The sequence below is a fragment of the Arachis duranensis genome, chromosome 3 (genome assembly GCF_000817695.3).
Source record: "Arachis duranensis cultivar V14167 chromosome 3, aradu.V14167.gnm2.J7QH, whole genome shotgun sequence".
Lineage (NCBI taxonomy): Eukaryota > Viridiplantae > Streptophyta > Magnoliopsida > Fabales > Fabaceae > Arachis > Arachis duranensis.
Window position 1 is genome coordinate 5,467,861 of NC_029774.3, and position 27,375 is coordinate 5,495,235.

The 27,375-nt window shown below is 36.3% G+C and overlaps 3 protein-coding genes across 5 annotated transcripts in view; 1 reads left to right on the forward strand and 2 right to left on the reverse strand.

Moving 5' to 3' along the window:
* LOC107476580 (disease resistance protein RUN1) overlaps positions 1-27,375 on the reverse strand; it is a 36,070-nt gene that overhangs the window by 6,574 nt on the left and 2,121 nt on the right. Inside the window, exons 3-4 of one of the 3 annotated variants that reach the window (XM_052258717.1) lie at positions 26,320-27,028; positions 13,772-14,041 (exon numbers count right to left, since the gene is read on the reverse strand). In XM_052258717.1, the coding sequence (XP_052114677.1) occupies positions 13,959-14,041; positions 26,320-27,028 (792 nt within the window). In that variant the 3' untranslated portion in view covers positions 13,772-13,958. Of the gene's footprint in view, positions 1-13,771; positions 14,042-25,465; positions 26,186-26,275; positions 27,029-27,375 lie in introns of those variants that run through there. The other 2 variants (XM_016096415.3, XM_052258718.1) reach the window with 2 other exon arrangements.
* Positions 2,017-2,516, forward strand: LOC107476595 (auxin-induced protein X10A-like). Its single transcript, XM_016096433.3, has one exon. It carries the CDS (start codon positions 2,097-2,099, stop codon positions 2,376-2,378), a length of 282 nt encoding a protein of 93 aa, XP_015951919.1. The 5' UTR covers positions 2,017-2,096; the 3' UTR covers positions 2,379-2,516.
* Positions 17,717-18,421, reverse strand: LOC127745641 (TMV resistance protein N-like). The gene has a single exon (XM_052258727.1). It carries the CDS (start codon positions 18,291-18,293, stop codon positions 17,751-17,753), a length of 543 nt encoding a protein of 180 aa, XP_052114687.1. The 5' UTR covers positions 18,294-18,421; the 3' UTR covers positions 17,717-17,750.

Genomic DNA, 27,375 nt, shown 5'->3' on the forward strand with positions numbered 1-27,375 from the left:
TGACTAAGTTGAATTTAGAACAAAAAAAGTGCTGAATACTAATCTGCGAGACGAGTTTGTTGACTGGTTCAATTCAGGCAGTAGTAAAATTAACTCAGAAACAGAACCATCCCAATAGAAATGTGAAAAAGGGGTCCATAGCCTATGATGATAAAAATAAAAAGGAAACAAACTATTAGAAGAGTATCATCTGGTATTAGCCAAGAATCTTGTAAAGTTGATGAAGTTCAAAAAAGGCTATCTCAATCTCTGTTAAGAGAGAAAATGAAGGGGCTTGTGATTCCAATTTCATATTTAAATCAACCTTTGTTTTGAGAGATACTAAGCCAAGGCAGAGGAAGATTTTGGATATGATCATTCAATGGACGATCGCAATGCTTTCATGGACCTCACTTCATGCTTGAATGGATTATAATTAATACTAAAAGAAACTCACAGGGTAGTTGAGAGACAACTTTGCACATATGACAGTCAGAAATTTCTTTTCATCCTTCATTTTTAGTGGAAACTAGCATCTGAATTAGATGTCAAAGATGTTAATATTAGAAATGGATTCATACATTTTATCACCAAATATTTCTAATATGCTATTGTTTTGCAATTTGCATATGTTCTTCAAATGTATTTTTACTTTTTAGATGCTACTGTTGCAAGAAAATAATGTGTATTAAGAAACAATTGAAATTGGAGCTGAATTTTGGGAGATACTAGCTATCTGGCCTCAATATTTTCAGCATCTAAATTTTCCTGAATATTTATACTTATTTAGAAGTTTTTCTTCTAAAAGACACAAACGTGTACCCATTGTGGGTTGGATTGGATCCTTAAATTGTTTTTATTATATATATAATTAAGGATATTATAAGAAAATCTTTTCATAGAAAATATAACGTATAAGTCAACATTTAAAGTTTTTTTTATGTATTTAGTGTATTGGAAAAGATAAAATTTCTTCTTTTACCATTTGAACTAATGTTTTAAGGATATTTTTTAACTTAATCTATATAATTATATGACATCAAAATAAACTTCAATTGAATATTTAATTTTGAATCCAATATATTTTAAATGACTGAAGAAAGTTTATACCTGCAGAATTAAGAACTTGATTGATTTATGTTTATGTTATAATAGTTTAATTAAAAAAGATTTAAATTACAATAACCCATTTGTAAATGTAAAGCAAAAGCCACTAGAAGAATTGAACCATTAAACAATAAGAGAATGCTATTTATTGCTGATCTTCAATTGCCAGAAACTTGTGCTTCGGACTCTGAACTGAAGAATTGGCGCTAAACATCATTGTTGGGTTAAATTGTTCCACATCTTCCTTAAATACCCAACGGTAACCACAGCTCTTCAACTCTACTACTTCTTCTGGATAATCACTGATGATATGCAATTTAACACCATGAAGATCAGATGCTCCTTCTTTTATATGACTTACATAATAATTAATGAAAACTTCCTGGGAGATAAAGCTTAACAACATATGATCTACTTCAGTTGTGATCAAATCTTTCTTAAGACATATTGGAACTCGGGAATAAATGTTCCCATCAGAACGAGTACAACGGAAACCAAAACTAATTAGATATTGAGATTTTGTTTTGCTTTCTTTTTTCCCCAAGCAATTATGGTTAGCATTATAGATAGATTTGGCATTATTAAAGCATACCAAATTACTTGATTATAAAAGAGGATATGGTGGATATACATGAAGAACCTAAGTGATAGGTTTTGAGCCTGTCTATAGCATAACAAGTAGGCCATGGATTTATTTGCATTATATTGGCTTCAGTCTCTAAAAGTCTCTTTCTGAAGATAAAACTATGTTGGCAAGAAACCTCATTGAAGACAAGACAATAGCATGTGATCTCATTTGCATTGTCTCTCTCTAGACCCCATCAAATAGTACATTAACCATTCATTTCAGAAGAGAACTACACCTCCACATAACATATATCTGTTATATCTATATATACTCACCAATCACTATGCCATTCTCAAGCAACACAAATCAATAGCAACAATCATTCTTCTTTACACACTTTGAGATCATTTTTATTGTTGTTTGTGTGAAGCAACATAAAACAATGGGCTTTCGCTTACCAGCTATTAGAAGAGCATCATCTGCTGTTAGCCAAGAATCTTCCAAAGCTGTGGAAGTTCCGAACGGCTATCTCGCAGTCTATGTTGGAGACAAAATGAAGCGGTTTGTGATTCCAATTTCATATTTAAATCAACCTTTGTTTCAAGAGTTACTAAGCCAAGCAGAAGAAGAATTTGGATATGATCATCCAATGGGAGGTCTCACTATTCCTTGCAAAGAGGATGCTTTCATGGACCTCATCACTTGTCGCTTGAATGGATTATAAGTAATATTAAAGGAAACTCACATAGGCTAGTTGAGAGACAGTTTTGTACAGAAGGCACTTACAAATTTCTTTTTATCCTTCTTTTGAATTGGAAACTACCATCTCAGAGAGATGTGAAAGATGTAAATATTAAAAATTTTTCCCTCACAATTTCAATGGATTGATACATTTTACCAACAAATATTTCTAGACTGCTATTGTTTTGCAAGTTACATATGTTCTTCAAATGTTTTTTTTAGCTGCTACTGTTGCAAGAAAATAGTGTGTATTAACTAACAATTGAAATTGGAGTTGAATTTTGGGAGATATTAGCTACCTGGCCTCAATGTTTTCGGCATCTAAATTCCCCTGAATATTTATATTCTTACAAATTTAGAATTTTTTCTTCCAAAAATCCTTAATAATGTGTAATGTCTGAAACATAAGTATACCCATTGTTGGTTGGATCCTTTAGTTGCTTTTATTGTTAACCATTTTTGTTATCAATTGGTTAATTTCAGAAACAATAACAATAACAATAATAACTTAGACTTCATATTTGCATGCATGTGATGATTCTTTTCTTTTATTATATAGTATATGAATATGATGGTTTCAGTGGCTAAGAGAAGGGGGGTTGAATCTTAGCCCCCTTTTTTTGCTTGATAACAATTGCTGACTTGTTAGATCAATTCTGGAAACTTTTACTCTTTTTATCTCTTCACAGCACACGAGACTTTTTCTTTTGTCTCGTCCCTAGCCACGAGACTTTTCATTTTGTCTCGTCACTTGGCACGAGATAATTTTGGTTTTTGCTCCTGTGTAGCAGAAACAGAAATGAAGTAGAAAGGGAAGGAAGATTACACCCAGATATATCCTGGTTCAGCTGCTAAGTGCAGTGCAGCCTACATCCAGTCTCCATCACAAACATGATGGAATTTCACTATAATCAATCTGATTACAACTTGTAAAGTGCTAACCCAACTTACAAGGGGATTCCCACAGAATCATGAAACACAACATAGATGAACAAAGGAACTCTAAGACATCTATGGCTTTTTCTTTTAATTTTGCACTCTCTGCCTTTTTCTGCTCTATGACTTTTTCATACAAACTTCACTGTTTGCCTTTTTCCATGAGACTCAAGACATGACAAAATTAAACAGAAAAAATACTAAATAGAATACATTGAAGGAGAAGAGAAAACTGTTAGCTCAGGTAGCTCTGAGAACATTGTGCCTTGCACTCTCAAATTTTCTCCTTGCTTCAAACAGTGGTTGTTCACCCTTATTATAGAAGAGGGAAGCCTCCACTTATTGAAGCCAACAACCGAACCAACTTCTTCCTCCTTCAACAAACAGAACCGGTTCGGCCACATAGAGAGAGAAGAGATAACCATGCAAAATCCAACATGCAATTACCTCTAGTCCTTTCTTGATCATCACTCTTCATCAATCCGAGCTCTCCATCCTTGGCTTGCTCTCCAAGATGGATTTCTGGCCCTTGATGCTTCATGATGATGATGACTTCATCTGCTTCAACCTCTGCCTCAACCATCACTTCGCCACTCTAGCTACTTCTTGTGGTGGTTGAGCAGAATCAAAGACAAGTCATGCTTCAAGAATCTCCCTTGCTGGCCGAATCTTCATCTTCCCTTTTTGAGCTTGAAGAGCTCAAGATTACCTCACCAAATCTAACCATATTTGGTGAATATCTCAGCCACAGCTCATTTTTATTTTAGTATGTTTTCTTGCCATCATTAGCTCGATGGTCTTGATGCATGCAACTTTTTCTTTTTCTTGGTGGTTGAACATAGCATCCATAGCTTCCTGGACAAGGACCGAAGAAGAAGCAAGAAAGAGATGAGAGAGAATAAGATATTCAATGGTTTTTGATCAAATAATTAATGTAGCAAAGAGAAAGAATAAAAGTGCACTCATGTTTCCTACTCCCCTTTGCTGAGAGGCGTGCACAGTCATAATAGCCATCAAATCAATCTCCTCTCTCTTTCTTATGTTTCCAATGCATTAAATTAAATTTGAATTCCATCCAAAGTGAGAAATGGAATCCGTTGGAGGCAAGCAACCAAATTCAATGAGTTGGGTTTTCATCAATGTGCCCCAATCCCATTTTTTCTTTCTTTCGGACCATGCATGCTAGACAAATTGGGCTTGTGATATTATTTAAATTCTGACCCAATAGTAACATTTACTTTCCTGATGAAATTTGTTTCGGATCAAGCATAGGAAATATTCATCAAAATTAAATATGGGATTGGTTGCAGCAACGTTGAGCTTGGCCCTTCAATATAAAAATTCAGCCACTTAATAGAAAACATGTAGCAAGGCTGATTATTGGGCTTAAACCAGAAACTCATATTTCGGCCCAACATAAAATCTGCACAACAAAATTATTAATTAAGCAAATATGAATTAAGATCAAATTAATAATTTTGTAATTAAATATTTCAATAATGTTTGTTCATCATCAAAATTAAATAAGAGTTTTCCAAACTCATCAATCTCCCCCTTGATGACAAACATTATTAAAATTGAAATGGAAAGAAATTTAGAGATTGAGTAAAGAATACTCCCTTTGAATTTGAATTTCTCCCCCTTTCTAAATGTCACATTGCTCCCCCTTGATGTATGCTTATTTTACCAAGAGAAGCACTAACCTGTAACATTTGAATCAAGCTTCAAGTAACAATGTTATTTAGCATATTTTATGATGCTAAATACTTGATTTATGAGCAGTTTTAATTGATAATCAAAACTCATTTGATATCATAAACTGATTTTCTGCTCAAACCTTTTCATACATCAAAAAGGCTACCCAAAAATTTTTCAAACATTTCCTGTTAGGATATCAGAGCAAAACAAAATGATGGGAAAAATATTTGAAGTACACATGATCAAAACAAGGCAGTTTTTATACTTTATACAATTTAAAGGAACTGCCAAAAATAAGTTTTCAATCCAACAAGTTTATCAATGATGAATCAACAGCCAGGCATCAAAATAAATCAAACATCATCATAAACCAAATGCCAAATGCAGTTCAAGCAGCAGTGACCATAGTAAAACAAATGCAATAACAACATGCATTCTTTGAACAAGGGTGATCATGAATTTTCAATTTAAAAATTTCATCCCTGTTTTTCAATTTCAATTTTTAGCAATTTCTCCCCCTTTTGTCATCAAAGGGGCACCTGCAAACAGAATTTATTTTATGAAACAAAATATGCAAAATATAACCAATCAAAAGTATCCATATAATCAATCAAAAGTTCAAACAGGAACCAAATAACACCAGAATTCACATAAGACATCAGATAGATTGTACTCCTAATTCAGAATCAGCATTCTTGTCACCAGCTCCTTCTCCCTTTATGAGTGAAACCTTATTCTCAACATCTTCATTTGTTAGATCAACTTTAAAATATTCAAAGATGCAGGTGAGAAACATTCCATATGGAAGATTAGGCCTTTTTGAACTTTTGACAGATTTCCACATGTGCCTTATCATAAGGTATGCAAATGATATTTGAGATGAAGTAACGAGAGCAAAAAGGACAAGAAAGTCAGACACTGTTATCCGATATCGTGGTCCACTTTGTGGCATGAGAACATGAGATATGATATTGTAAAGAATTGTCTTATCTGGACCAAGTTCTTTAAGAGTTGGTGCCGTACCATCCATTTTGGAGAGACCTTCGCAGGTGTGATTTAAAGCCATCTGGTATGTGATCCCAACCCTTAAATCCCATTTCTTAGACATGTATGCTCTTGGTCCTTCTTCTTTGTAGCCTAGAGCCATCCCAATGATTCCAGCATCAAGAGTGATATGAATCTTCTTCACATATGAGTGGATTGTGCCATCAATAAGTCTCATGTTGGCGTAGAACTCACGGACTAAACCTGGGTAAACTGGCTTCCGGATGTAAAGCAGAGGAGTCCATTGAATATTATCAAACAAAGAGGAGACATTGATCCCTTTGTTGGAGAATGAGTCTAGGCTGACTAGATAAGTAGCACAGAGATCGCGTTCTTTCAGAACTTCATTGTGGAATGCATGGGAAACACATGAGTCGAACCTAGATGGATCATAGTGAGAGTGTGACGTATAAAACTTTTTCTTGAAATCCCATGACTCCAAACTTGTTGGCTCCTTGGTGTCATTCAAGACAATGCCTTTAAGCTTCTGAGTGCTCTTCTCGAGTGTGCCCTTTTTGTTCATGATAATGAGAATGGAAGGGTAGGAGATGAAAGGAGTGAAGGGAACCGAAGTGAGTGAGAGAGGATGAATGAAATAAATGTTGAGTGAAAAGAGACTATGAGGAAGTTAATGCACAAGGTAGGTGGTTAGTGACTAGGGTGGTTTCCAAGGATTTGAAAAAGTGGTTCATTGAATCAAGGGATTAGTTTGAAAAAGAAAGATTTGATTTGACATTATCTCTCTTTCAACTAGATATGATAGGACAACTTTGAGATTTGATTTTCAAAAAGGTGAGGAACTAACAAAACGGTCAGAGTGGGGTCAACAGATTTTGTGGGGCCCATAGGAGTTTATTTCTGCGTAGCCTCCCCCTTAATGATAGCTCCTCCATCAAGCATGTATTTTTATCTCATCCAAACCTACGAGATAAAATTGAACAAGATCAGAATTTTAACAATTTTCAACAGAACTTAAATCAGACATTCCCAAACTTTTTCTCAAGGTACAGAATCTGTCTTCACAGAGGGGTTTTGTAAAAATATCAGCAATTTGGTCTTCAGATTTTACAAATTGAATATCAATAGTACCCTTTTGCACATGTTCTCTAATGAAATGATATTTTATCTCAATGTGCTTAGTTCTTGAGTACAGAACAGGATTTTTTGAAATGTTTATAGCACTCATATTATCACAAAATAAGGGTATACTATTGATTTTTAATTTGTAATCTTCCAATTGTGTTTTTAACCAAATTAATTGAGAGCAACATGCAGATGCGGAAATATATTCTGCTTCAGCTGTGGATAGAGCCACTGTGGCTTGTTTCTTGCTTGACCACATGTTGAGTGAGCTTCCAAGCAAGCAACACATGCCGGAGGTGCTTCTTCTATCCACTCTATCTCCCGCATAATCTGCATCACAAAACCCTACTGCACAAAAGTCATCAGATTTAGGATACCATAATCCATAATTACAAGTTCCCTTAATGTATCTAATGATGCGCTTAACAGCCGTAAGGTGGGATTCTTTTAGATGAGATTGAAACCTTGAACATACACCCACACTTTGGACTATATCCGGTCTAGAGGAGGTAAGATACATAAGTGAACCTATCATTCCTCTATACCTTGTTTCATCCACATCTTGGCCATCATCATCCTTTTCAAGTTTAGTATTGGGATGCATAGGAGTACCCATTGATTTGGAATTTTCTAGGCCAAACTTTTTGATAAGTTCTTTTGCATACTTTCCTTGATAAATAAAAGTACCACTAGGAGTTTGTTTAATTTGGAGGCCAAGAAAGAAAGTAAGCTCTCCCATTAAACTCATTTCAAACTCACTAGTCATGAGTTTTCCAAACTCTTCACACAAGGAAATGTTGGCCGAACCAAAAACAATGTCATCAACATAAACTTGAACAAGGAGCATATCATCATTAGATGCTTTAATAAATAAAGTAGTGTCCGTGGTACCCCTTTGAAATTGATTTTCCAACAAGAAGGCACTAAGCCTTTCATACCAAGCTCTTGGAGCTTGTCTAAGATCATAAAGAGCCTTAGTCAATTTAAAAACATGATTTGGAAACTCTTTATGTTCAAAACCGGGAGGTTGTGCCACATACACTTCTCTATCAATAAAGCCATTAAGGAAAGCACACTTAACATCCATTTGAAACATTTTGAAACCTTTATGGGCGGCATAGGCAAGAAGCAACCGAATTGTTCCATTCTTGCTACCGGAGCAAAAGGCTCATCAAAATCTATACCCTCTTCTTGATCGTAACCTTGGGCCACTAATCTAGCCTTGTTACGAACAACTTGTCCATCCTCACCAAGTTTATTTTTAAATACCCACTTAGTACCGGTTACTTTCTTACCATCTGGATGAGGTACTAGTGTCCAAACCTCATTCTTGTCAAATTGAGCAAGCTCCTCTTGCATTGCTTTAACCCACGATGGGTCCTCAAGAGCTTGTTTGACATTGTTGGGCTCTATTTGTGACAAGAGAGCAAGATTGCTAGGTTCGGTTTGCCTTTTGGTGGATGATCTTGTTGTTACTCCTTGAGAGGGATCACAAATGATGAAGTCATGAGGATAACCCCTCATGGACTTCCATTCTCTGGGTTTTCGGACTGGTGCAGAGCTTTGATGAACTTCTGGTGGTCTCACTGTTTCAGTTGCTCGTGCTTGCTCAGGAGACAAACTGGAAATGTCTCCTCCAATCTGACAAGACAAAACTAGACTGGCAGATTCTTCATTCTGGACAGATTTGGAATTTTCTTTGCTTGTTCCAGCTTCTTCTTCATCTGAATCATTATCTATCACAGTACTGAGAATTAAGTTAGAATCACAAAAAGTAACATGTATGGATTCCTCTATAGTCCTATGCTCCTTGAGATAAATTCTATAAGCCTTGCTTGTGGTGGAATATCCAACAAACATTCCTTCATAGGATTTTGGATCAAACTTTCCAAGATTTTCTTTATTATTAAGCACAAAACATTTGCATCCAAAAACATGAAAGTACTTAAGATTTGGAGAAGTTCCTTTCCATAGCTCATAAGGGGTTTTCTTTAACCCTTTTCTAATGATTGTCCTATTTAAAATATAACATGCTGTGTTCACAGCTTCAGCCCACAAAAATTTTGGAATCTCATTTTCACATAGCATAGCCCTAGTCATCTCTTGAAGGCTTCTATTCCTTCTTTCAACCACTCCATTTTGTTGGGGTGTTCTAGGGCATGAAACGTTATGAGAAATCCCTAAGTCATCACAAAATTTTTCAAAATCTTGATTTTCAAATTCCTTTCCATGTTCACTTCTCAAATGAGCAATTTTTAAACCCTTTTCATTTTGAATTTTCTTGCAAAGAGTGGAAAAGGCATGAAAGGTATCATTCTTATGAGCAAGAAAAAGTACCCAACCAAATCTAGAGTAATCATCTACCACCACAAGACCATAGTGTTTACCTCCTAAACTTTGAGTTCTAGTAGGACCAAAAAGATCAATATGTAGCATTTCCAATGGCCTTTTGGTTGAGATTCCATCTTTTGATTTAAAAGAAGATTTTACTTGTTTGCCCAATTGGCAAGCATCACAAGTAAGATCCTTATCAAACTTGATGTTTGGAATTCCTCTAACCAAATTTCTTTTGACTAGCTTAGAAATTTGGTACATGCTAGCATGTCCCAACTTTCTATGCCAAAGCCATTTTTCAAATTCAAAAGATGTAAAGCATGTTACATTTTGTTCCTTTAAATCCTCAAGAGTTAATCCATACACATTGTTGCATCTTTTGGCTTCAAATAAAATATCCCCAGTTTTCCCACAAACAACCAAACAAACAAACTTCTTAAAAATAACATCAAAACCTAAATCACACAATTGCTAACACTAAGTAAGTTATGTTTCAGACCATTTACAAGAAGCACATCATTTATACAAGAAGAAAATTTTTACCAACTTTTCCAACAGCCACTATTTTTCCTTTTGCATCATCACCAAAAGTGACAAGTCCTCCATCATACTCATCAAGCTTTATGAAGAAGGTTGTCTTTCCGGTCATATGCCTAGAGCATCCGCTGTCCATATACCACATGTTTTCCTTCCTTTTGGATGCTAGGCACACCTGATTTACATGATCTACCATAAGGCACTATTGTGACTTGGTCTCTGATTCTTCATCATCATCATCTGAGTCATTTTCCAAATCTTCCCATGAAGCCATCAGTCCCTTCTTCTTTCCTATTTTCGGCTTTTGCTCCTTCTTTAACTTGGGACAATCAGATTTGAAATGCCCCATTTCCTTGCAATTGTAACAGATTACTTTGCTAAGGTCTTTCTTCATCCTCCTTGAGCTCCTGTCTTTGCCTTTGAGCTTTGCCATTTTCCTGAATTTTTTTGCAAACAACACAAACTTATTTTCAAAAGAGTTATCACTGGATTCTTCATCCAGAGGGTTAGTCATAGAAGAAAAAGCAATTCCTTTCTTTTTTGAGTCTTTTTTCAAATAGGTGTTTTCAAAAGCAAGAAGATTTCCTCTCAAATCATCAAGTGTCATGGAATCTAAGCTACTACTCTCAGAAATAATTAAAGCTTTTGTTTCCCACTCTTTTGTAAGACATCTCAACACTCTTCTCACTAGCACAGATTCTGAATGAGTAATTCCAAGAGCATCTAAGCCAACTATGATGGCGTTGAACCGTTCGAACAGTTCATCAATGGACTCTCCTTCCTTCATTGCAAACATTTCGTATTCCCTGTTTAACATGTATGTCCGAGTCTTCTTTACAATAGTGGTTCCTTCATGAGTGATTTGTAACTTGTCCCAGATTTCCTTTGCCGTTGTGCATCGTGATACTCGTCGGTACTCCTCAAAGCTGATAGCACAGTTGAGCAGATTTATTGCCTTGGCATTTAACTCCACCTTCTTCCTATCTTCCTCTGTCCAGCTTGCTTCTGGTTTAAGAGTGACTACTCCTTCAGCACTTGTGGTAGATGGGAATTGAGGACCTTCTAGGATGATCTTCCAAGGTCTGTAATCCACAGCTTGTACAAATATCTTCATCCTCTCCTTCCAATAGGTATAATTTTTTCCATTGAAGAGAGGGGGTTTGTTGCTTGATTGACCTTCAGTCAGATTGTAGGACACCACATTTGCGCCACTGTTTTCGGCCATGAGGATCTTTACTCCAAGCTGCAAAGCTTGATCTCTTTGAGACCAAGCTCTGATACCAATTGATGGTTTCAGTGGCTAAGAGAAGGGGGGTTGAATCTTAGCCCCCTTTTTTTGCTTGATAACAATTGCTGACTTGTTAGATCAATTCTGGAAACTTTTACTCTTTTTATCTCTTCACAGCACACGAGACTTTTTCTTTTGTCTTGTCCCTAGCCACGAGACTTTTCGTTTTGTCTCGTCACTTGGCACGAGATAATTTTGGTATTTGCTCCTGTATAGCAGAAACAGAAATGAAGTAAAAAGGGAAGGAAGATTACACCCAGATATATCCTGGTTCAGCTGCTAAGTGTAGTGCAGCCTACATCCAGTCTCCATCACAAACATGATGGAATTTCACTATAATCAATCTGATTACAACTTGTAAAGTGCTAACCCAACTTACAAGGGAATTTCCACAGAATCATGAAACACAACATAGATGAACAAAGGAACTCTAAGACATCTATGGCTTTTTCTTTTAATTTTGCACTCTCTGCCTTTTTTTGCTCTATGGCTTTTTCATACAAACCTCACTGTTTGCCTTTTTCCATGAGACTCAAGACATGACAAAATTAAACAGAAAAAATACTAAACAGAATACATTGAAGGAGAAGAGAAAACTGTTAGCTCAGGTAGCTCTGAGAACACTGTGCCTTGCATTCTCAAATTTTCTCCTTGCTTCAAACAGTGGTTGTTCACCCTTATTATAGAAGAGGGAAGCCTCCACTTATTGAAGCCAACAACCGAACCAACTTCTTCCTCCTTCAACAAACAGAACCGGTTCGGCCACATAGAGAAAGAAGAGATAACCATGCAAAACCCAACATGCAATTACCTCTAGTCCTTTCTTGATCATCACTCTTCTTTAATCCGAGCTCTCCATCCTTGGATTGCTCTCCAAGATGGATTTCTGGCCTTGATACTTCATGATGATGATGACTTCATCTGCTTCAACCTCTGCCTCAACCATCACTTCGCCACTCTAGCTACTTCTTGTGGTGGTTGAGCAGAATCAAAGACAAGCCATGCTTCAAGAATCTCCCTTGCTGGCTGAATCTTCATCTTCCTTTTTTGAGCTTGAAGAGCTCAAGATTACCTCACCAAATCTAACCATATTTGGTGAATATCTCAGCCACAGCTCATTTTTATTTTAGTATGTTTTCTTGCCATCATTAGCCCGATGGTCTTGATGCATGCAACTTCTTCTTTTTCTTGGTGGTTGAACATAGCGTCCATAGCTTCCTGGACAAGGACCGAAGAAGAAGTAAGAAAGAGATGAGAGAGAATAAGATATTCAATGGTTTTTGATCAAATAATTAATGTAGCAAAGAGAAAGAATAAAAGTGCACTCATATTTCCTACTCCCCTTTGCTGAGAGGCGTGCACAGTCATAATAGCCATCAAATCAATCTCCTCTCTCTTTCTTATGTTTCTAATGTATTAAATTAAATTTGAATTCCATCCAAAGTGAGAAATGGAATCCGTTGGAGGCAAGCAACCAAATTCAATGAGTTGGGTTTTCATCAATGTGCCCCAATCCCATTTTTTCTTTCTTTCGGACCATGCATGCTAGACAAATTGGGCTTGTGATATTATTTAAATTCTGGCCCAATAGTAACATTTGCTTTCCTGATAAAATTTGTTTCGGATCAAGCATAGGAAACATTCATCAAAATTAAATATGGGCTTGGTTGCAGCAACGTTGAGCTTGGCCCTTCAATATAAAAATTCAGCCACTTAATAGAAAACATGTAGCAAGGCTGATTATTGGGCTTAAACCAGAAACTCATATTTCGGCCCAACATAAAATCTGCACAACAAAATTATTAATTAAGCAAATATGAATTAAGATCAAATTAATAATTTTGTAATTAAATATTTCAATAATGTTTGTTCATTATCAAAATTAAATAAGAGTTTTCCAAACTCATCATAATATATTCTACAAAGACCAATAAAAATACTTATCGAGGATATAGACAAAATGCAGATGCAACATTTTGATTCATTCATCAATTTAAGAATTGCAGGCTACATTAATTGGTCATCTTGAATTGCCAAAAACTTGTGGTTCTGACTGTGAGATGAAGAATTGGCGGTGTACATCATGATTGGGTTAAATTGTTCCAAATCTTCCTTAAATACCCAATGGTAACCACAACTCTTCACTTCTACTACTTCTGGATAAGAAGTCTCGGCAGCCAATTCAGTACCATCAAGATAAGATGCTCCCTTTGAATCCCGTGGACAAAAACTATTGATATTTTCCCGGGATAAAAACATTAGCAACAAATGATCCAATTCAGTTGTGATCAAATCTTGCTTAAATTGTATTGGAAATAATGAATATATATGTTTCCCGGGCCGACGATTACTACAAAAACAACAACGTAGCAATTCTGGCTCTAGTTCAACAAATTGGGTTGAAGCATGATGTGTAACAAATTGAGTTGAAGCATGATGTGCAACAAATGTTACACAAACAGCAATGCCAATCAAATTGTTGACATCTAGAATGGGAGACGGATCCAGCCTTATTGAACTACCCGTATTCTGTTTGCTGAACCACCTTGGAATTTTAGTTCCTGGAACAACACCTTCAATTATGCTATGCGGGTTCACCTGTCACAGTAGAAATTAGGTATGCTTAACATTAACAATATAAGTTCATAATATACACAGAAAAAAGGGAATTGAAGTTGGTACCTGAATCATTCTTATCATCCATGAAATAACTGTGACACCACAACCTTCCGTGTCACTCAAATTCGGGCAGTTGAAAACAGATATTCCTCCATAAGATACTCTTGTGATCGGCAAAAGTGTACTTGGCAACCACTTTAGATGCTTACAGTACTCCAAGTTCAACTTCCTTAGTTTGGGAAGTTCCTTGATGCAATGAGGTAGCGCAACAATATTGTTTCCACCTATGTTTAGATGTTCTAAACAATGTAACAGTCCAATAGCATCAGGGATTTGAACTAGATTACAGAAACTTATGTCAAGATATGTCAAAGCTGGGAAACGGGAGAAACAAGGCACCAATGAGCCAACTGAATTGGAACGCCTTCTAGAAGATAAAAAATGGAGAGGCCTTGTAAGAGTTTTGCATATAGACGATGTCGTGTGGCTTGTCACACTTTGACCTGAATTCAACTGCTCGTTCTGTCTTGGTTTCTCTAACAACTGACACTTAAATAATTTCGAACATCCAGATAGATTTAAACGTTCAAGAGAATTAAGATGAAATATGCTATTGGGAATACTAACAAGATTTTTGCAGTTTTCCAGATTCAACAAACGAAGCTTTTCTAGAGAACCAATAGATGCATCAAGGTGAACAAGTTTATGGCATCCTCCAAGATTTAGGTTCTCAAGATTTGGGGTCCGAGAAAAGATGGGTATCTTTACAAGGTTTTTGCAGTTTTCCAGATTCAAGAAACAAAGCTTTACTAGAGAACCAATAGATGCATCAAGATGAACAAGTTTATCACATCCTGCAAGATTTAGCTTCTTAAGATTTGGAGTCCGAGATAAGATGGGTATGTTTACAAGGCTTTTGCAGTTTTCCAGATTTAAGGAATGAAGCTTTTGTAGAGAACCAACGGATGGATCAAGGTGAACAAGTTTAACACATCCTTCAAGATTTAGTTCCTCAAGATTTGGGGCCTGAGATAAGTTTGGTATCTTTACAAGATTCTTAGAATCACTTAATACTATATGTGTCAAATTAGGTAGATCCTGCAACAACAACAAAAAAAAAATCCAATAAAAGAAAACAATATTACTCTAACCGTAACTAGTTAACTACCTTCCAACTCATTAATTTTTTTTGTCCTTTTTGACCTAATTTTTTTCATTGCTTATACATTATTTTTGTCACCTATATTTTTTTTTTCTCTTTCAACAATTTATACTCTTTTAATATATCATTTACTTATAATAATATTATTAAAAATAGATAATGTTATGATTCAGAAAAAATAAAATTAAAAAATTAAATGTTATTTTCAGCTATTAACGTTATATTCATACTTATATATTTTGTCTAATATTTTCATTTCTATGCTATAGTATTTGAATGTAACTTTAAAAAAGACAAAAGAAACGATAAAAAAGTAACTACTTAAAAAGAACAAAGATAAAGATCATATGAAATCAAATAAATAAATTTTAATTTAATATTTTTATTCAAAAAGTATGTATTCTTTTCTAGTTCACGAAAATAATCATTATTAACATATTTATATTTACTTGAAACTATATTTAAATTAACAAATAAGTTATTTCATGCAATATATAGTTGATATACTTTTCTCATCAATTTTTTTAATTTATAATTACAAATATAAATACAACATTACTCAATTTTTTTTCCAATTGTATTCGTATATTAATATTATTATTAATATTTTATGAATAACTGTATATAGTTGATAATATCCATCTAACTTATTATAATTTTCTTTCAAAGGGAGGTTTATTCTTGTAATTAGAGAATACATTATAAAAATCAATAGCATAAATAATCACTTTTAACCCATAAATGTAAATAATTAGTTAATTTACGTAAGTAATTCTAATTAAATACAATTTTCTCCAATAACTTAACGAATATATATATAATACTTTTTAAGGTTTTCTTATTAAATAATTTTTTATATATAACATTAATTCATTTTAGCTCTGTAAAATGTGAGGTCTAAATCTAGTATTAACGAATTGCTTACATTTATAAGTTATAGGTAATTACTTTTACTATTAGTATTTTGTAATTTGTTTTCTAATAAAAAGTTTATAATTAATTAAATGGATATTTTTGTGACTATAATTAAATGGATATTATCAATATTTTTGTTATTCATATACAAAAAGATATCAATAATAAAATCAATAAATGAATGCAATTGGAAAAAGAAATAGAGTTGTATTTGTATTTATAATTATAGATCTAAAAATAGAAAAATAAAGTATATTAACTATTACATGAAATAACTTATTTGTGAATATAAAATTGGTTTTAAAATAGAGTGGCTTATGATTTGGCACTAAAATCAGGCGCGTTCTTTATGACGAGGAAAAATATATTATAACTATTCTTAAGTTTAGAATGAAGCAAATGTACAAAAAAGAGGGCAAGTAAAACAAAATAAAAAAAATAAAAAAGAGTCGTTCTAAAAATCGAAATAAAATGTGTAATACAGTTCTTAAATGATTTAGGGTTGTTGGAATGCTAATAATTTAAGGGGTATCAAAAAGTTAGGAATGATAAAAAAATTTAAGAGAAAAAATAAGATAAACATGTTAGGATTGATAGAAATGAAAAAACAGATGGTGATTAGGTTTGATGTAGTCCTAGTTATCAGAACCAAATCGGTGATCGAACTAATCAGGTTACTGGGTCATCGGGTCATTGGTTCAACCGATAAATCACTGGTTGAACCGATTAATCCGGTCCTATGTAAATAAAAAACAAAAATAGTCACAAATTTAGAATTAAAAATAATATTAATAGATATTATATAATTATGAAAAGAAAATAATAAGTGAGTTTATAATTACTGTTAAATAAAAATATAATTAATTTAAGAATGAGTGAGCTTATAATTAAAATTAAAATAAATTAAATAGAAGTAAATTATTTGCTGAAAATATCAATATGTATTTTAATTTGCATATATACTAGTAATAAGCAATTTAGCCTGGTGGTTGTGGCTACTGTTTATCTCCTTGAGGGAGGGGTTTGAACCCCAACTATTTCATTTTGAGAAAATTTTGAAATTTAAACGGTTTGGTCAGATTAGTCTTTATCAAGTTTGACTGGTTTCTATCGGTTCACTCTGAATTTGACCGGTTCGCACCGGTTCTTTACTTTGTGCGGTCCAATCACCGGACCAAACCGTTATAGGGTCCAATTTATTGATTTTTTAGTCGAACCGGCCGGTTCGGTCTAATTTTAATAACAATGGATGTAGAGCAAATTTTGGAAAATGATGTAATGGGTTGAAAATTTGTGGGATCGGATAATGCTTCTGGGGAGAGATGGTTGTGTGTGCAAGAGGTGTTGACGAATAATAGTTTCAATTGTACGTTTTGTTTGGTGTACGGTGCGCAGAAAGGACAAACTGACTGTGTGGGAAGAGTTGAAATTTATTTCTGGATTATGTCAAGTTCCAATATATTACATAGGTAATTTTAATGAGGTTGTGACAGTGGATGAGAGGAAAGGAGTTAGTACATTAAGGACAGTAGCGGAAGATTTTAGAAGCTAGGATATAGAGCTGGTGGATTTAGAGCTGAATGACCATAAGTTTACTTGGTTCAGAGATCAATCGTGCAGTCGCATTGATGGGGTGTTGGTTAGCGTGGAATGGATTGAAGAGTTTTTTAAGACGCGGTTTAAAGGTGGGTAAAGAGGTTTATTGGATCATTATCTATTGATGGATTTTGTGCTATCATCTAGAATACTTGGTAGGAAAGGAATGACATACAAATAAAAAAGCAGGTGTTCACATCCCAGCCAGAGAGATTAGCTACTTGTGTTAGAGCCGCCCTCCATCTTCGCACTTGCTCCGTCATCTCTGCATCATCTTTGAATCTTTGTTCATGTTTCATAAAGGCTTCTTCATAATTTCCACTTTGCCTTCTCACCTCAGTTGGACTCACATCATAGAAAACAGGCAGAACACGCTGTCCCCGTGTTTCAATGCAGTCAGCTATCTTTGCCAGCTCTTGCAAGCACCATGTGGAGGAAGCATAGTTGATAGAGAAGACAACAATCAGAACCTGTGATCCTTCAATAGCTTCCAGAAGCCCTGCAGATATAAGTCCTCCTTTCTCGAGCTTAGTATCATCCCTGAAGGCAACTATGCTGTATCTGTGGAGAGCATCAAAAAGTTGATCGGTGAAGTTGTAGCGAGTCTCGCCTCTGAAACTCACAAACACATCATATTTCCAATTCTTCTTAGGAGACAAGGGGCTTTGGATTCTCATGCAATCCATTGTATGTGTGCACAGTCAATAAGCAATGCAGAAATAAGGATTAGTTGTTATGAAAATGAGATGCACACTGAGGATAAGGGATTTATATATATATTAAAGTCAATGGACGTGTCTTTTGGTTAGTTTGCAGGGTAATAGTTTTTCTGGGGAGGAAAGTATAGATGAAAATTCTTGCAGTGAGTAGTTTATACTTTATTTTGACCAAAACAAAACTTTGAAATGGGAGTGTGGGACATACTTTTTTCTTTTTAAATAGATAAGTAGTGACTGTGTGATGGGTGACTAACGAAATTCATGAATATTTGTAGGGAAGGATCTCATATACATGAATTGTAGCTTCCAAATATGTTTCAATTGAATAGAAAAACATTTCTGCTACAATCACGAAACATAGAATAAACAAGAAAAAAGCACACGTTTCTAGTAAACTTCTTCCCTTTTTTTGGTGGACTTCTTTGTAGAATACTAGTGTCTACTTGTATATGACTAAGTTGAATTTAGAACTAAATAAGTGCTAAATACTAATCTGCGAGACGAGTTTGTTGACTGGTTCAATTCAGGCAGTAGTAAAATTAACTCAGAAACAGAACCATCCCAATAGAAATGTGAAAAAGGGGTCCATAGCCTATCATAATAAAAATTAGACTAAAAGACAAATAGGTCCCTGACCTTTTAAAACGGGGACATTTTCGTCCCTCAAGATTGGAAAATACATTTCGATCCCCCACGTTTTAAAATGGGAGACAATTATACCCTTCCGTCCGTTTTGGGCCAAAAACGGTAACGGAGCTGGCTGACATGGAGGGGCAGTGAATGACGTGGCCGTTACGGTCGCTGAGGTGGCTTGGGACGAAATTTAAGTGGACAAATTCGTCCCTGAAGTGCCAAACGACGCCGTTTCCACCATCCCCCATATTTGAAGCTTCGCATTCCCCATAACACCCAACCCTTACTCCATATATTACAGAAAACCCTATCAGAACAAAAACGCCCTTCTCCCTCCAAAAAAAGAACGACTTCCTACAGTTGAAAGCGGTGGTGTGGTCAGTGGAGGTGGTTGGTGTTGAAGGTTACGGCAAGCTTTGCGTGGAGAAGAAGCTGCCATCATCTACAGAGGTAAGGGCGATAATGAAGAATTTGTGTGTTGTTTAACTGAGAATGCATGGAGTTGGGTTATGGGGGGACTGCAGTTTTTTTTTTTTTTTTGGGTAAAAGAATGAGGAAAATGTATGTGAAGTTAACTGATTTAGAAATTTTGATTAGGTAGAGTTTAATCTTTGGTTTATCTACCTGTGGACAATGCAGATGGATGATATGTATGTGGTACCTGTTTTTCACCACGAAGGCCGTTTTGGTAGAAAACCTAGTGGAGCTCTTGAGTATATTGGTGAGAAAGTTGAAAATTTTCCGAAGATGGACTTAGACTTTGTGAATTTCGGGGATTTGGTGACACTGTTCAAGGGTTTGGGGTATGCATCATATAGGGCAGTGTATTGGTTTGACCCAACTAGCAGTGATCTTGAGGGTGGACTGCACATTCTGAGAGGAGATGCAGGCATCAATGAACTCCGAGAGAATAAGATGAAGAATTCAACGACGGATGAATTCTACATTTACTTCGACCATCCAGTTGATGAGCCAGAGATAGTGGATGAAGCTACTGCGGTAGAAGCAGTGGTGGAAGAGTTTGATGACCCAATTGATGTGGACAGCATCATGAGAAAGCTCCAACCATCACCATCCACAGAAGCTGATGGGCAAGAAAGTGAGGAGGATGAAATGTATAAACCTCCTCCAAGTGACTCAGAGACTGTTTCGAATGAGGACTGTTCCAGTGTTGATGAAGACAATAATAGGATGAGGAAAAAAAGAAGTGTGAAAGGAAAGGACAAGGTTCTGCCAAAGACAAATAGCAGTGTGAAAGAAGGGACAGAGGCAGAGTCAAGTGGAGTTAAAAACAGAGGTGGAGTAAGGAGTGGAAGGGGTAGTGCTGCCAAAGGTGATGGGCCTACTGTGAAGACCAGAGGAACAGCCAAGCCCAAATAAAGTGGGCCAAGAGAAAAGTCCAAAAAGACCAGGCCTGCTCCGAAGCCCAGAAGGAATGGGCCTAATGCAAATCAACAAAGAAGTAGGCCTGCTGTAGATGCTGAAGAACCTCTTCCTAATGTGCAACCCAGGGATATGCCTCCAATTGGACTCTATGTGAGTGAGGAGGTTTCAGATGATGATGATCTGATTTATGAGTATGCATCAGAGGAACTCCACACACCTGTGTCTTCCGAGGATGAGGGAGAAAAGCATGAGTTTCCAGTTTTCAATGAAGAGTATGGGTTCGGGGAGGGTAGGTTTGAGATAGGAACAAAGTTTGCAACAATTGATGGGTTCAAAGAAGTGGTAAAAGACATGTTCATTTCTGAAGGGAGGGAACTGTTGTGGATCAAAAATGATAAAGAAAGGGTAAGGGTTGGCTGCAGAGGTGAAGAATGTCCATGGCTAGCACATCTATCCTACAACAAGACTTTGTTATGTTATCAGGTAAAGACTTACAAGGCAGAGCATACATGTGCTAGAGACCTGGGCAGCAATGCAGCTGATCAACACTGGGTCAGCAAGAAAGTGGAGAAGAGAATGGCTAGTCAACCTCATATGACTACTAATGAGGCAATTGAGTTTCTTAGAGAAGACTTTAATCTAGTGTTGCATCCGAAGATGGTATACAGGGCAGTGAAAGAGGCCAAAGAGAGAATTATGGGAAATGAAAAGGAACAGTATGGGAAGCTTAGGGACTATGCCATGGAGATCATTAAGAGTAATCCGGGATCGACTGCAAGAGTTGATGTGATCCCAATCCCTCAATCCCTACCTGTCTTTGACAAAATATATATCTCCTTTGAGGGTTGTAAGCAAGGCTTTAAGTCTGGGTGTAGGCCTTTCATCCATCTAGATGGAGCATTTTTGAAGACATATCATGGAGGTCAACTACTATCAGCGGTGGCACAGGATGCCAATAACCAATTCTACGTAGTAGCATATGGAGTTGCAAGATCGGAGACGAAGGAATCCTGGAAATGGTTCCTCACACTACTTCAGGAAGATCTGGGTGATGCACATCAATTTGGTTGGAACTTTATGTCCGACCAACAAAAGGTCAGACCCGTACAGCACTGCATATTATTGTATCATGTTAAATTTCTGCATATTAGTGTAGGATATTAATATAATGCATGTATGTGGTAGATGTTAAATTTCTGCATATTGGTGTAGGGTATTATATCACTGCATGTGTGTGTTTGAAATGTGTGTGAATGATATTTTGAATAGAGCAAATATGTGTGTGACTAATTAAAGTTATTGCATATTACTGACTGCAATTTAAACTGCTGCATATATGTGTTTGTAATTGAAGTTATTGCAATATTATGTGTAATTGACAGGGTCTGCTACCAGCCTTAAAGGAGGTAATGCCGAGAGCACATCATCGGAACTGTGTGATGCACCTGTGGAAAAACTTCATAAATAGGTTCAAAGATATGCACATTAGAGACATCGTATGGGACTGTGCTAGGTGCACCACTGAACCAGAGTTCAAAGAGACCATGGAGAAGCTGAAGGGGGTGAATAAGGCAGCATGGGAATATCTGATGAGGTTTGAACCAGCCACTTGGGTTAAGGCTTTCTTCAGTCATGGCCCCAAGGTGGATAACCTGACTAACAACATGTGCGAGGTATTTAATTCAAAAGTCGTTAAGTACAGAATGAAGCCAGTTTTGACTATGTGTGAGGAAATTAGGTGCTACCTAATGCGGAGAATGACCAAGCATATTAGGCTGTTAGAGCACCATAGTGGAAAACTTGCACCCGTTTAGGAGAAAAGGTTGCAGAGGCTGATAAAACCCAGCAGCAGGTGGATTGCTGAATGGGTGGGAGATAACGAACGAAAGAGATTTCAAGTTAGCAGAAAGCAAACCAAAGTAGATGTGGATTTGATCAAACACACTTGTTCATGCAATGTTTGGCAACTGACCGGTATATCTTTAAATTTCAGTGCTTTTCTGTAATGCTAATCTACTATAATGCTAGGTAATATGTTTTGAATGATTTTAGGGCTACTCTAATATAGTGCTAGGTATTATATGTGTTTTGAATGCTTTTAGTGATGATGTAATATATTGCTAGATAATATGTTCTGAATGATTTTAGGGCTGATCTAATATACAGCTAGGTAATGTGGTATGTGGTTTTATTTTAGGCATGCCATGCATTCACGGTATTGCTGCAATTGGAAAGAGGCATGACCAGGTAGATGATTATGTGCATCCCTGATTATGTATGGAATCTATTCACAAGACATATGCACATTGCATAAAACCAGTACCAAGTGAGGAATTTTGGGTAACCACTGACCAGCTGAGGCCTGCTCCACCACCCATCAAGCGACCTATTGGGAGGCCTAAAGTACACAATCGCAACAAGGATCCTGCTGAGGCTCATATTTAGGGTGACAAGCTCAAGAGAAGCTTCCAAGTGACATGCAGCAAGTGCAATGAGAAAGGCCACAACTACAAGACATGTAAGGGAGCACCAAGCAACCCAAATTGGAAACCAAAAAAGAAAAAAGCTAAGAAGACTGATGCAAACACACAACCCTTGGAGCAGCTTCCCCTATCACAATCAGCCCCTCAACCAGAGGTATCCCTGTTATTGTTTAGGATCGATCTGTACATTTTAAATTTTGTCAGTGGTTAAGATGTCCTTTTAACTTTTTTTTAAGGACTAATTTGTCCATGTTGTTTCCTTGTTTGAACTATGTTGCATAGGATCAAAGCCAGACACAGACTGAAAGTTTGGCTGAGAATAGTGCTGTGCAAGAGAAGCCTACAGTAAGCCTCCCACACCCTAAATAATGCACTCATAATCACAATCACTTTATTCATGTCAATGCATTTGAATAACTCACTAATTCCGTTACTTTTGCATAATCATGACATGAGCCAGAATGCTGTAGCAACAACACCATCCGCTCCAGTCCAAACTCCATTCAGACCTCCATCCCAGCTGCCAAGAATGGGTCAAACCAAAACCCCAGCTGCTGCCTCCAAATTCATACCCAAGCAGACAATCAGAAGGCCCCAAGCAAGTGCAAATCCACCTCCAACTCCACCCTCGGATACCACCCAGACTCAAAGCACCAGTGCCAGTGTCGCTACATCAGAGGAGACTTTCAAAGTCGTTGGCAGTGAGGCCATAGGAATGAATTTCATCCCAGCTGCTGGATCCAAGAATCAGAAGAACTGAACACCACTGAATGAATTTCTGTTTTTTGTCATAGTCTTACGTATGAATTAAACAACGCTGTCTACTTATTGTAGTTTGGCAAACTTGTTTATATGCCAACTAGATGTTTTGTTATTTTGTGACAAACTTGTTTATATTTTGGATTAAGACAGATACATTGTTGTTCATATTTTGCTCATAATATATGCAGAATTACTATCTTATATAATAGTTGATTCACAGAATTAATACCTTATTTTTTCTTTAACAATGGCAATTTTCATTGAATAGCCAACAATGGCAATTTTCATTACATCATCAACATTGTACATCAACTCATCATCCTCACCACTTTAAGAAACATACAGCAACAACAAAAACTACACTAATCAAAGCAATCTGCCACATACTCATTTTTTTCTCCTTCTCCATACATAACAGTTTCCTCTCCAACTCTTTCATTTTTTTCTCCAGTTCATGGCTTCGCACCAGTTGAATTTTTTTTTTCTAATTCCTGACTTCGCAGCACTTGATCTTCAATGTCTACACCTCCAACATCATCCACAGCACCCAATACTTCAGACTCCATGGCCCTAATTTTTTTCAAGTGTTCATCAAGCCAGACAAAATACTGGCAACACCGTTCTTTAACCTGGAGCAATTTTTCAGATAACACCATAATTAGACACAGAACACTCTCATCCAATTGCTATACAAAATAATTGCTCACCTTGAAGAAGGGACACCCGAAAAACATCCTATTGGGATTAGATGCTGTTCTTGACTTGTAAAGAATGGCATAAACGCCGCAGAAGCACTTCGGCGCAACCCCATCTGGATCACGACCTCCTGCAACAGCGCATGAAGATCCTCGTCCAGGTCTTGTGCATGAAGAACCCCCCTCGCTCATCATGGACGATCGCACAAGCAGCGGCCATGAGTTTCACCTTGCGTTTGGATGAAATAGGGCTCAATGATGGAAACGGCGTCGTTTGGCACTTCAGGGACGAATTTGTCCACTTAAATTTCGTCCCAAGCCACCTCAGCAACCGTAACGGCCACGTCATTCACTGCCCCTCCATGTCAGCCAGCTCCGTTACCGTTTTTAGCCCAAAACGGACGGAAGGGTATAATTGTCTCCCGTTTTAAAACGTGGGGGATCGAAATGTATTTTCCAATCTTGAAGGACGAAAATGTCCCCGTTTTAAAAGGTCAGGGACCTATTTGTCTTTTAGTCTAAAAATTAAAAGGAAACAAACTATTAAAAGAGTATCATCTGGTGTTAGCCAAGAATCTTGTAAAGTTGATGAAGTTCAAAAAAGGCTATCTCAATCTCTGTTAAGAGAGAAAATGAAGGGGCTTGTGATTCCAATTTCATATTTAAATCAACCTTTGTTTTGAGAGATACTAAGCCAAGGCAGAGGAAGATTTTGGATATGATCATTCAATGGACGATCTCAATGCTTTCATGGACCTCACTTCATGCTTGAATGGATTATAAGTAATACTAAAAGAAACTCACACAGGGCAGTTGAGAGACAACTTTGCACATAAGACACTAAGAAATTTCTTTTCATCCTTCATTTTTAGTGGAAACTAGCATCTGAATTATATGTCAAAGATGTTAATATTAGAAATGGATTAATACATTTTATCACCAAATATTTCTAATATGCTATTGTTTTGCAATTTGCATATGTTCTTCAAATGTATTTTTACTTTTTAGATGTTACTGTTGCAAGAAAATAGTGTGTATTAAGAAACAATTGAAATTAGAGCTGAATTTTGGGAGATACTAGCTATCTGGCCTCAATATTTTCGGCATCTAAATTTCCCTGAATATTTAATTTTGAATCCAATATTTTTAAAAATGACTGAAGCAAGTTTATACCTGCAGAATTAAGAACTTGATTGATTGATGTTTATGTTATAGTAGTTTAATTAAAAAAGATTTAAATTACAATAATACATTTGTAAATGTAAAGCAAAAGCCACTAGAAGAACTGAACCATTAAACAATAAGAGAATGCTATTTATTGCTGATCTTGAATTGCCAGAAACTTGTGCTTGGGACTCTGAACTGAAGAATTGGCGCTAAACATCATTGTTGGGTTAAATTGTTCCAAATCTTCCTTAAATACCCAACGGTAACCACAGCTCTTCAACTCTACTACTTCTTCTGGATAATCACTGATGATATGCAATTTAACACCATGAAGATCAGATGCTCCTTCTTTTATATGACTTACATAATAATTAATGAAAACTTCCTGGGAGATAAAGCTTAACAACATATGATCTACTTCAGTTGTGATCAAATCTTTCTTAAGACATATTGGAACTCGGGAATAAATGTTCCCATCAGAACGAGTACAACGGAAACCAAAACTAATTAGATCTTGAGATTCTATTGTTTCTTCAAACAACCGAGTTGGAGCATGATGTGCAACAAATGTTCCACAACAAGCAATGCCAATCCAATCATTGTCATCCAGAATGGGATATGGATCCAAGATCACTGAATCACCCGTATTCTGTTTTTTGAACCACCTTGGAATTTCATTTCCTGGAATAACAACTTCAAATTTGCATTTGATTAAAGGGCATTGCATGTTCACCTGCCATCAAAGAAATTAGCTATCCATATCAGTTCATAATATAGAGAGAGAAGCCAAAAGGGAAAACAAACGAGGAATTGAAATTGGCACCTGAATCATTTTTATCATCCATGAAATAACTGTGACTTGACAACCTTCCGTGTCACTCAAATTGGGGCAGTTGTAAACAAATATTCCTCCATTGCTACCTCCTCGTATCGGCAAAAGGGTACTAGGCATCCACTTTAGATGCTTACAGTGCTCCAAATTCAACCAAGTTAGCTTGGGAAGTTCCTTGATGCAATGAGGTAGCGTCACAAAATTGTTCCCCCCTATGTTTAAATCTTCTAAACAACGTAACAGTCCAATAGCATCAGGGATTTGAATCAGATTACAGAAACTTATAGCAAGAGATACCAAAGCTGGGAAACGAGACACAGAAGGCACCAACAAACCAACTGAATTGGCACACCTTCTAGAAGACAGAAACTGGAGAGGCCTTGTAAGAGTTTTGCGTATGGATGATGTCATGTGCCTTTCTACAATTTGACCCGCATTCAACTGCTCACTTTGCCTGGATTTCTCTAACAACTGATATTTAAACAATCTCTTGCAGCCAGATAGATTTAAATCATACAGTGAATTAAGACCAAATATGCTATTGGGAATACTAACAAGACTTTTGCAGTTTTTCAGATTCAAAAAATGAAGCTTTTCTAGAGAACCAGTGGAAGCATCAAGGTGAACAAGTTTAACGCATCCTTCAAGATCTAGGTGCTCAAGATTTGGGGCCTGTGATAAATTTGGTATCTTTACCAGATTTTTGGAATGACATAGTTCCATATGTGTCAAGTTATGTAGATCCTACAACAAAACAAAAAAAGGGGCATCATGACAACTTTCCAACTCGTTAAATTAGAGAAAGATGGGAAAATTGTCCTCTTGTTTTCATTTAAATAAAATCAACATGAATAAAGACAATAATATCTATCATACCTTTATTCCCTCCCAGAGTTCTTTGATGTTGCTATACTTAAGGATTAATTTAACTAGTTTATTTGGCTGAAAGTTTGATGGCAAATATGTGAAAGGATATTCTTTCCAATTAAGATATCCTAACTCATTAGAAAGAAAATGCAGGCTTCCGGAAAAATTTCCTTTGGGAAGTATGAGTAATTTCAGGCCACTCATTTGTGACAAACTTTCAGCTG

What these genes read in the sequence shown, in the direction of transcription:
- LOC127745641 (XM_052258727.1), bottom strand. Translation starts at nt 18,293, where the DNA reads ATGGATTGCATGAGAATCCAAAGCCCCTTGTCTCCTAAGAAGAATTGG.
- LOC107476595 (XM_016096433.3), top strand. Translation starts at nt 2,097, where the DNA reads ATGGGCTTTCGCTTACCAGCTATTAGAAGAGCATCATCTGCTGTTAGC.